The 10,565-nt window shown below is 49.3% G+C and overlaps 1 protein-coding gene across 1 annotated transcript; it reads left to right on the forward strand.

Moving 5' to 3' along the window:
* The first annotated feature begins 78 nt into the window (after positions 1-78).
* Positions 79-9,673, forward strand: ubn2a (ubinuclein 2a). Its single transcript, XM_088373913.1, has 17 exons — positions 79-689; positions 1,525-1,641; positions 2,291-2,389; positions 2,611-2,721; positions 2,807-2,898; positions 3,489-4,050; positions 4,304-4,374; positions 4,541-4,727; positions 5,289-5,395; positions 5,530-5,640; positions 5,784-5,927; positions 6,011-6,061; positions 6,145-6,187; positions 6,394-7,686; positions 7,799-8,006; positions 8,120-8,188; positions 8,262-9,673. Exons 1-17 carry the CDS (start codon positions 372-374, stop codon positions 8,306-8,308), a joined length of 3,630 nt encoding a protein of 1,209 aa, XP_088230039.1. The 5' UTR covers positions 79-371; the 3' UTR covers positions 8,309-9,673.
* The last annotated feature ends 892 nt before the right edge of the window (positions 9,674-10,565 follow it).

The following is a 10,565-nucleotide window of genomic DNA, read 5'->3' on the forward strand; positions in this document are numbered from 1 at the left end:
ACAGATTGACATCTCTATGAGTGTCACGGCGTTTCCGGTCCGTGCCTGCGCGCATGCGTAGTGACCCCTCTTCCCCCTCCGATATTTTATTTACTCCCAAAACCAAGATGGCTCCTGTGAATGTGTCGGTCCCATAGCAAATAGAGGATGCGAGTAGCTGCCGGAAAAACAACTTTCCCCCGACCGTCGCATCCCCTGGAGTCCGTTTCGTATGGTTCGAAGGAGGCCTCCACCTCCGCGTAGCCGCTGAGCAGCCGTTGGGGCTTCGCGGAACCGTCTTCAAGGCACCTATTTGGAATAGTTTGGCCAAGTATCTTGGTCTCCTCTTCGCCGTGTGTCCGGAGAGAGGTGCGGGAAGGCGGCTCAACCAAATGGCCGAACCGAGAAAAGTGCAGTTTGTCACCCTGTCGGCCTTCGCTGCCGGGGCCGCCTCGGAGTCGAGGAAACGCCGGTTGGAGGACGAGGTCGACTGTAACTTAAGCGAAGACGACGAGATTGTAACGGCGGCGGCGGAAGGCTTGACGGAAACCGGGGCAGGAGGCGCCGCTAGCCGCCTCGCCAAAGCCGTTGAGAGGGACAAGGCTGGAGCCGAGAAGAGGGTGACGGTGCGGCTCAACCTGCCCCTTAGCGAGCCTGACGACCGCGCCTCTGCCGAGTTCAATTACGGCGAACTCCTCCACAACCTTCAGGTACGTGGGGAGCCCCCCTCACTTTACTGAACCGGACTCGGGATTTTATTGCACTTTGTCGTGTTTATGTGGACTTGTCATGGCTTGGATAAGACGACAAGACGAGGTGGAGGAGGAGGGGGGAAGTGCACCTTGTCCTTCCGTGGATGACCAAAGCAGAAAGCCATCAAAGGGGGGGGGGGGCTTCTTGTTCAACTCCCAACTCGCTCGTTTAACACCATTTAGAGTGGCTGTCTGTTCCGACCGGGCTCATTATGACATGCTGCTGCTACCTGTGCCGTCGCCTCTTGCTTGCCCAGCAACAGTCACACAGCCAGCCATTAGTGGCGTCCACATGCCACATGCAGCAGCCTCCTCCGGCTTGCTCGCTGGCCCTCTGGCTGCAGCTGAGAGATGAGCAGCAGGACGTAGCATGTCACATACTCCATCTGGGGCCCCACCATGGATTGCTTTGTTGACACCACTTCAAGCTGGCAAAAGTGTCCCCACTCTACTTAAGTAGAAGGACTGATACTTGTGGTGGGGAAAAGATGGAAAAAAAGGTGAAGCTACAAGTATTTAGTCGACTCATCTCAAAAGTTAAATCTTTAGAAATATACTTTGGGTGGGTGGGATGATGTGGTGGCAGAACGTTATTATCGATTGATTGTTATTGATTTCAGCAATTTGATCACCATCAAGGATTTTGGGCTTCTCAAATTGTTGCAATCAATGATGATCAATCAGTTGATGATTTTCTCTTGCATTGAAAAGCTACCAAAAGTGCAATAGTGTGTTGATCAAAATGTTGCTGTTTGCAAGTTATTAACGTCAAATTGCTAAACTTTTGTTCCAGCCAAAGAACAAAGCTCCAAGTGTGACTCTGGCCCCCAACCCCAACGACCTATTCGATGATGACGAGAAAGAGCGACGACAGGTGGAAGCTCTGGCGAAGAAGTTTGAGAGTAAATATGTGAGTACTCGAATTTATTTATGTATCTTTGCTTGAAAATATACAACTGCATACACTTTGATTTAAAAGAAGAAAAAAAGAGACGCTATGATTTCTAATTTTTATAGGAACCTGTTCCATACAATGTCCATACATTTGCCTAATAGGAAAAAATTGTCATTTTGAATTAATGTTTTTAAAAGTAATAAGTGCAAAAATTCATCAAAGTAAACTTTTTTTCCTAGTATTCACAAACAACTAGATGGTTTGACTATCAAGCCTTATAAAATAAACTACTCACTACGTTTTATTGGAAATTAAATATTGAATGCCGATGCATTAAATAATCATTTTTATACTTGTATACGTGTTTGGAGTATTTTTTTTTCATTAAACTTTTGTGCATTGGCTTAATTAAAATTTTACTGGGAAACTTTTCATTTTGGTGTTTGCCCTGAGCACAAAAACAGCAAATAAGTGAGTTTTTCAGAGCGCGGATTTCCCCAAAAGTAGTGATCTCGCAAATACCAAACTGGCTGCCAAGACTTCACTTACTAAATTGCATATTTTGCATTTCCTTGCTTGAAATGTTATGTCATCACTTTAGCTGTAAGTAGGATCCATTCTTGTGTTTTGCTCATTAAAAATGAGTGATGTTCATTTGTTGCAGGGAAACGTGACAAAAAAGAGGAAGGACAGAATGCAAGATTTGATTGATATTGGCTTTGGTTACGACGAGACAGACCCCTTCATTGACAACTCCGAGGCTGTGAGTTCCACACACCAAGAAATTCTCTATCTGATGATACTGAGCTTATCAAATCCCCATTACTGTTGCCGATTCAACTGATTGATCATACTCAATTAATTCACTGATGATTTGAGTTGTTCAGCCATGTCGGAGGTCTGCGCTCCACTCTTTTAGTTTGTTTTATGTTGTTCAACCGCGAGAACCCGATGAACGATGGCATTTTTCTGTTTGTGCGTCAGTATGACGAGCTGGTACCCGCCTCTTTGACCACAAAGCTGGGCGGATTTTACATCAACACCGGAACGCTGCAGTTCCGAGCGGCGTCCGACTCTGAGGGCGAGGACGACAAGGTGAGCTGGCCTCGCCGGCCGCTGTTTGCGCATCTTAACTACAACATTTGCCGAGCCGAATGACGTCTTTGTCCTCTCTTATCAGAATACGAATGACGACAGTGAACAAGCCAAGATGAGGAAGATGAAGGAGCTGACCAACCTGGAGGAGAAGAAGAGCAATGAACCGAAACAAGGGTGAGTGGGTGAATAAGTGCCTCTCGTGAATGCATCAACTTAAGCAGACATATTAAGCTTTTTTTTTTAATACAATTTACAACAATTTTCTGCAGGATTATAATACTTTTGGATTTGGAATACACAAAAGCATAAAATGCGATAAAATGACATGAAAGGTCGGTCCACCTTTAGCATGCTAATGAAGCCTGTGCGACAAGACCATGTCGTGCATCTTGAGGCAGCGGGCATGCTGACTGGCTGTCACTTCTGGAGCCACCTCGGAGAAAAGCGCTCCATTATCCACGCTCACATAGGCCAAATAGTCAAACATGAAAACAAGAGCTAAAAATAACAGCGGCAGCCATTGTGTCTTCACGAGGGCGGATGATGCTGGCTGGATGCGGTGGACGGCTCCTTCACACTGCAGGTTACGCCGACCTTTTGCACACGCCGCACACGTCTTTTAGTGTGCCGTCACTTCTTATTGAATCGAAAATCCGCTGTGCCAATTAATTGTGTTGATTCTGGATTTTGCGACAACTGTTTTATTTAGAAGATGTGTCGATCTATGCAAAATGAGAAAAATGATCAAATAAATTTCCCAACAGAGTGACCGCCGTCAGCCTCCATCGGCCTGAGAAGAAGAAGCGTAAGAAGCTGATGAAGGACTCGTTGTATTTGGCGGCCATGCTGCGCCGCTTCAGCATGGAGAAGGAGCAGATGCGCAAGAATAACCTCAGCGTGGCTCCCGCCGGCCTAGCGGGAGGCGTGGCCAACAAGCCGCGAGCCGCCGACGCAGCCAAGCACCTGCTGGCGTCCGACTCAGCCCAGCCGTCGCTCGACACCAACGCCGCCGGCAACAGCGACCTCTTGCTGGCGGACCTGAGCGCCGACCCCGCCGTGATGTCACTGTTAGGCTCGGCCAATGAAAAGGAGCTTCAGGACCTCCTCGGTGACCTAGACTTTGGCTTGTTGGACGGCGAACAGCAAGTTTCCTCCACAGTCAGGGAGAACGGCATCCTGGGAGTCGGCACGCCGGGCCAAAAAGGAGGAACAGGCGGGGGCTCTCAAGGGCGAGGTCCAGGGTCTTCCAGTGGAATGTTCTCTCCTCCACCGCTGCCTGCGGGGCTGCCGCCTCCTCTCGTCAAACGCATTGAGGACCTGCGGGCGGTGAGTCATGCAAACAGAGCGTCCATCTTCTCATATACCAAGCTCGCAAATAAGTCGTCAAAACTGCGCCATTTGCATTTGGAGTTTACTGATTGAAACAAAGTTGCTCTACAGTTTTGATAAATGCCTCAAGAAGATGTGTAAACAAAGCATTACCAAATTGAGTCAAATGGAGGTGAGGCAGCGTGCTCCTTTCGGGGTGCTGTTTGCTGACTCAGCTGTCCCTCTCTCCCCCCTCCCTTCCCCCTTGCAGGCTTCTCGTCAGTTTGATCAGGAGGGCAGGAAGAAATTTTTCACCCTGGACATGAATAACATCCTGCTAGAGTGAGTACGACAAGTGCAGCTCCTCTGGCCTGCCGGCGCGGGCATCGCGAGGCTTTTTTTGTCTGGCGCCCTTCACGCTATCCATCCATCTCTGTTTAATTGACCCCGTGAGGCCTGCGTGCGTGCGTTGTTCAAGGCTAACCTTGAGTTGTGTATCTCCCGTTAGCATCGAGCTACAGGTGCAAAAGCAGCCTCCCGACGTGCGCTCGGGCGTCTACGCGCACTTGGAGGCCTTTGTGCCGTGCAACAAGGAGGCGCTCCTCAAGCGGCTCAAGAAGCTCAGCCTCAAGATCCAGGTGAGGGCGGATCACTGCGACAACGGGCCCACGCCGACGCCGACCCCCCACAGCAAGGTGCTTGTCACATTTTACTTCTGTGTCCGTCTTTTTGGTGTATTTGTCTGCACAGATGATGGTTCGCATTTATTAGTTGACAATTGTACGTGGCCCCGTGTTCTGTTTAATATTGCGTTTGTGGAATTAAGTAGCAAAATCTCAGGGGGCAGCCATTTTGCCACTTGCTGATGATTTCTTTTTCTCTCCTAAACACATACTTGTAAGGACAAGCGCAATTCAAAATGGAAAGAAGGATGGACTGTTAATTTGTTTTCATTTTGGCCATTTTTGTTAACACCAACCGCACATATTTACTGCTGATCACTCGAATTGCTCTGCGAATGTTTGAACCGCAGTGTTGCAGTGACATCAGTCAAGGTCTCGAGCTGTCACATTGAGGAGCTTTGCCCACTTTGTTTCTGCCTTGTCAGCCCTTTTCTAATCCCAAATGTGCTCGGCGTAGGTGGCTGACTGGAATAATGGCTGCCACAGAAAACCAGTCAAACCTTGTTGACGAAACACAGGAATCAAAGCTTCCACTGATCTAACTGCAGCCTCTCTCCTTCTTCCCTCCCTCAGGATGATAAGATGCGGATGCCGCTCCTGGAGCTGAAGCTGGCTGTGTGCAATGTGATGCCCGAGCAGATCGCCAGGTACAACATGGACTGCATGGCCAAGGTGGCAAAGTAAGTTGAGGTGGCATTTTTATATTTGTATTTGTTGGCATGATGCAAATTTCATGCTGCTTATGGAATGACAACATGGTTGTGTTTCTCGCTCTTTTTTTTTTCTCATCTGCTTTGCTCTTGTCCTTTTGCAGGCAGCAATCAGAGGAGGGGGAGAGGAACGGATCAGAGGAGGAGGATGAGGAAAAACCCGGGAAAAGGGTGATGGGTCCACGCAAAAAGTTTGTCTGGGATGACAAACTCAGGTATGGACTGGACTTTTTTTCCCTACTGGCTTCTTTCTCAATCCAAGACGCAGATTGTATTCACGTAATGACTCTCCACGACGGTGTCACTTTTCTTTCTGTCACAGCAATTAATATTTAGTTCTGATTTTGTGTGCACGCAGGAGTCTGCTTTGTACACTGGTGCGAGTGAAGCTGAGCTGCTACGACATGGAAAGCCAATGTTCTCTGTCCGTGGAGGACTACCTCAAGGCCTTTCTGGAGAATGAGGTCAAACCACTCTGGCCTAAAGGCTGGATGCAGGCCAGGTCTGTTTGTATGCACGCATTTGTGCGTCACTTTGCTGGATACTCTTTTGAGATTGACCAACCTGTACGTTTTGTCTTTCAAGGATTCTGTTCAAGGAGAGTGTGTCAGTTCACATTCACCTGACTGGAACCATGTGAGTCGTTCTCCCCTGTCGACTGAACGTGAGCACTCAGCACATGTCAAAATAATTATGTGTTGTATTATTCTTCCGCACAGGGCCAAGAGGAGGGTGGTGCCCGGGCCCAAGGCCAAAGCTAAGGTCTGTAACATAGACACAATATTAGGTACACTCCAATGTCGGATATTTGAAACTGCACTCGTACAGTTTTGTTCAGTTGTATTTTAGAAAGGTGGAGCAAAACTACTGAATTAAATGATTGAAGACAAATTCAAGGTTGGAATGAAAATGTTCAAGCCGAGTCTTCACTGGCCTATCTGACTCGTCGTCTTGTTTTGTGTGTTCAGGAAGGCGTGTGGATCCGCAAGCCGCCGCTGTCCATGCCTCACGCTCTGTGCGCGCCCACCTCATCCGCTTCCTCCGTCATCTCCACTCGCCCGCCGCCCCTGCCGTCGCCGTCGGAGCTCATCTGTCTGTCGGACTCTCTGGATGAGGATCTGAGTGCCCCGTCTTTGGACTCCATCTCGCATGCGCTCGCCCTCCTCACAAACGCCTCCAAGGGCCTGGGCAGCGCCGACAGTCCTCTGTCGCCTCCTCCGCCGCGGATTCCCACTTCCTCCCCGCCCCCCGTCGCCCCTCACTACCCCTCGCAGGTCACATGCGCCGCCCCTGCTAAGCTGGTGAGCACAGCGACGGCTTCTTCTACCTCTTCCAGGGTGAACTGCAGGCCCGCTGACTCCACCTACAGTCTGGTTAAGGCGACAGTCGCCCCCAGCCAGAGACAAGTAACCACGGCGTCCGGCAACAACAGGCCCAGCGCCATCATGGTCGGCAAGACGCATCCGCACCCCGCCCCTTCACCGCCGAAGCAGCGCCCCCCGCCCACGGCGTCCCCTCTGATGCCCCCCCATCATCAAAAAGGCTTGGCCGGCGCCACGGTGGGTAGCTTGGGGCTCCCTCAAAGCGTGCTCAAGGGCGGGCCCAAGTTGGGTGGCGTCAGCAATAATGGTGGCATGGCGCCGTCGTCCTCACTCCAATCCCGTGCCGTCTCCGCGCCTCACCCCACCGTGCCGTCCTTCTGCCCCACGTCGTCACCGACGCCGGTGTGCCAGACTGCCCCCTCCTCCCAAGTCAAAGCCCGCCCCCAGCAGCCCCAGTCAAACTTCATCACGCCCATGCAGGCCACGCTCACCAAGCCCTCCCACAGTACCAACTCGTCTCCCATCATCAAGCTGACCCCTCGCCCGCCGCCACCCACCCCTCCGCCCTCCTCCTCGTCCTCTTCATCCCCCTCACCATCCTCCTCTCCCTCGCACCCATCTGGGCCGAAACATCAATACTCTCCCAAAACTTTCCGACCGCCTTTTGGAATAACGGGTAGCGTTCAAGGGACTTCAGCCAAGCAGACGTCGGGCGCTTTTACGGGGGGGCCCAAACCCCCAACCCACAACTCTGCTGGCAACAAAAGCTCCTCGTCCGCCGGTCACGCAAACAAAACGCCGCCGCCGCCGTCGCCCTCAGCTAATCACGCCCAGCGGCAGAGGCTGGTGGGCTCGGCAGGACAGAATTTAAAGGCGGGAAATGGCTGGGCGACGTCAGGGGCTTTGGCCACACCCTCCACGACATCACACCTCTCACAGGTAACTTAAGGAATGCATTTGAAGATTTTGCTGATTTTTTTTTTTTCGTGTAGGCTTCTTGTCCGAGTAGTGTCTGTGTTGTTTCTCAACGTCTCCTCTGGCGTGCCTTCAGGTATCTGCAGCGGGCGGGCCCCTGCTGGGCAACCCCTCCACGTTGCCCCTGGGCTTCGGCATGCTTGGCGGCCTGGTGCCCGTCTCGCTGCCCTTCCAGTTCCCCCCGCTGCTCAACTTCAGTCCCCCCGGAGCCCCGGGCCCTGCTGGCATGAGCTCGGCCCCTGGCTCCAACTCAGGATACCCCCTAGCACAGAGTGACCTGTTGGGTGAGTACGTGCCAACATTTGACAATTATATTATTGTCAAGGCTGGCGTGGGATTGACCTTTATTAGATAAATGGAGATGTTTTCCCTCACCCTCCATTTTGTATGTCGTCAGAGCTGTACAAAAGTCTCCAGTCCGGGTCGCAGGCCGCTCTACCTCCTCACTTGCAGCTCGCTTTCTCAGGTAAAATCGAGTCTTTCCCCGTGTCACATTTGAATTTAATAATGAATATTTGCTGCTGGTGTCTTTCCATCAGACACCAACCAAAGTCAGGGCGGAGACAAGCGGAAGCCAAGCCACTGAGATCCGCTTCATTGCAACAGCATTGGACGTTTAAGTGACTGACTTTTGGGCCAATGGGATGCCATAGAGCTTTTTGTCTTGCTTTTTTTTTTTTTTGGGTTTAGTTTTATTTTGTTTAGTTTTTTTAAATAATTAAAAATGGACCTGGTGGACTTTAGCACACAAATGAACTTTCTAGAAGACAGTGGGTGAAGAGAAGACTTATTTTAATTTTATTTTTTTGTCAACATGTTTACATCAAGCGACCTTGATCACTGTGGAAGGAGAGGACATGAGGATTTCTATTTAAGCGGTGGAGCAGAGTTCTTGACAAAACAAAAAACAGAAAATGAAAGAAATCTGATGCTTATTTTTTCCCTTTGTGTCCCTTTTTTAGAGTTTTTATTGTCGCTTCACTTCCTCATCTTTCTCGCTCCCACTAATGACTGTTAAGTAGTAGCTTAAATTATAAATATTGATAAATTATTTGTAATTTACACAGGGACATGTGATGCTGTTTGTTCGCGTGCGTGTGTTGGAAGGAGAAGAATATGTATGTGTAGAGAAATAATATACTGTTAATTAATTCCACATTCTCTCGACAATACGGAGTGAGCGTTGCACAGGACGTTTTATTTCTTTCTTTTTTTTTTGGTGCTGTTTTATCACACTGGACGTTTTTTTGTGTGTGTGTGGTGCGATAAAGACTTGAAATGAGAATTCAGCAGGAAGACGTGAGAAAAGATTGTAGCCTACTTGAATGAATTTTGTCTTCTATTAATTTGTTTTGTATTGTCATTTCTCCAACGTAACACGCGCCTTAGTTTGGACGCCGGTAGAAAAATGTTCTATGCAGGATAAATGTGCAAAAGACACATACACTTGCCCTCGCCCACCCTCCCTCAACTGATTGAGTACCTCCAGTAACTGTTCTTCCTGACCCTGTCCTTCCTCTGTGTGTTTTAGATTGACATGGTTGCACCGAGCATGAAGCCAAAGATTGTTATTGTAGCTCTCCTTGAGACTGTGTGTGTGTGTGTGTGTGTGTGTGTGTGTGTGTGTGTGTGTGTGTGTGTGTGTGTGTGTGTGTGTGTGTGTGTGTGTGCGTGCGTGCGTGCGTGCGTGCGCGCGTGCGCGCGTGTGCGCGCGTGTGCGTGCGTGTGTGTGTGTGTGTCGTCTAGTCATGTGACCCACAGCGGTGATGACCCTTGGTTTGGGTGAAGGGGGGGGTGAGGGTGAGGCCTCCTGCCTGAAGGGTAGTGTGGTAAAGTGTGAACAATAACATTTCTCTGTGAATCGATGGCTTCATTTGATTATATTTTATTTTAAATAGATTTTCTTTCTCTTCCGTGTGTCAAATATGGAATTAAAAACAAGTGGTTTCCATGATGTCTCAGATTTTTCTTTATTAGAAGCTAAAGGTTGCCCAGCCTTTTTGATGCAAGACATTCATTTTACATTCAAAAGATGTCATTTCTGCACACTGCACATGTCCATTTTTAGGTGTACCTAATAACAGGCCACTTCATGGTCAAAGGTCACAGCTGTCAAGCTCCAGTCCTCGAGGGGCCGCGTTCCAATATGTTTTCCAAGTGACCCTCGTTAAGCGCACCTGCGTGAAAAGTTTTAGCCACTTTCACGTTCAAAAAGAGCTAAAACTTTTCACGCACCTGCACTTAACGAGGGAACCAAACGGACACTCCATTAGGTACGCCGCCATTTTCAAGTGTACCTAATAACAGGCCACTTTATTAGGGAAATATCATGGTCAAAGGTCACAGGTGTCAAGCTCCAGTCCTCAGGGCCGCGTTCCAATATGTTTTCCAAGTGACCCTCGTTAAGCGCACCTGCGTGAAAAGTTTTAGCCACTTTCACGTTCAAAAAGAGCTAAAACTTTTCACGCACCTGCACTTAACGAGGGAACCAAACGGACACTCCATTAGGTACACCGCCATTTTCAAGTGTACCTAAAAACAGGCCACTTTATTAGGGAAATATCATGGTCAAAGGTCACAGGTGTCAAGCTCTAGTCCTCAGGGCCGCGTTCCAATATGTTTTCCAAGTGACCCTCGTTAAGCGCACCTGCGTGAAAAGTTTTAGCCACTTTCACGTTCAAAAAGAGCTAAAACTTTTCACGCACCTGCACTTAACGAGGGAACCAAACGGACACTCCATTAGGTACACCGCCATTTTCAAGTGTACCTAATAACAGGCCACTTTATTAGGGAAATATCATGGTCAAAGGTCACAGGTGTGAAGCTCTAGTCCTCAGGGCCGC

The sequence above is a fragment of the Syngnathus floridae genome, chromosome 4 (genome assembly GCF_059516105.1).
Source record: "Syngnathus floridae isolate MCC-2025c chromosome 4, RoL_Sflo_1.0, whole genome shotgun sequence".
NCBI classification, from domain to species: Eukaryota; Metazoa; Chordata; class Actinopteri; order Syngnathiformes; family Syngnathidae; genus Syngnathus; species Syngnathus floridae.

What these genes read in the sequence shown, in the direction of transcription:
- ubn2a (XM_088373913.1), top strand. Translation starts at nt 372, where the DNA reads ATGGCCGAACCGAGAAAAGTGCAGTTTGTCACCCTGTCGGCCTTCGCT. An exon ending in TCATTGACAACTCCGAGGCT is followed by an intron (nt 2,390 to 2,610) that starts GTGAGTTCCACA and finishes TTTGTGCGTCAG; the next exon opens with TATGACGAGCTGGTACCCGC. An exon ending in CGACATCACACCTCTCACAG is followed by an intron (nt 7,687 to 7,798) that starts GTAACTTAAGGA and finishes GCGTGCCTTCAG; the next exon opens with GTATCTGCAGCGGGCGGGCC.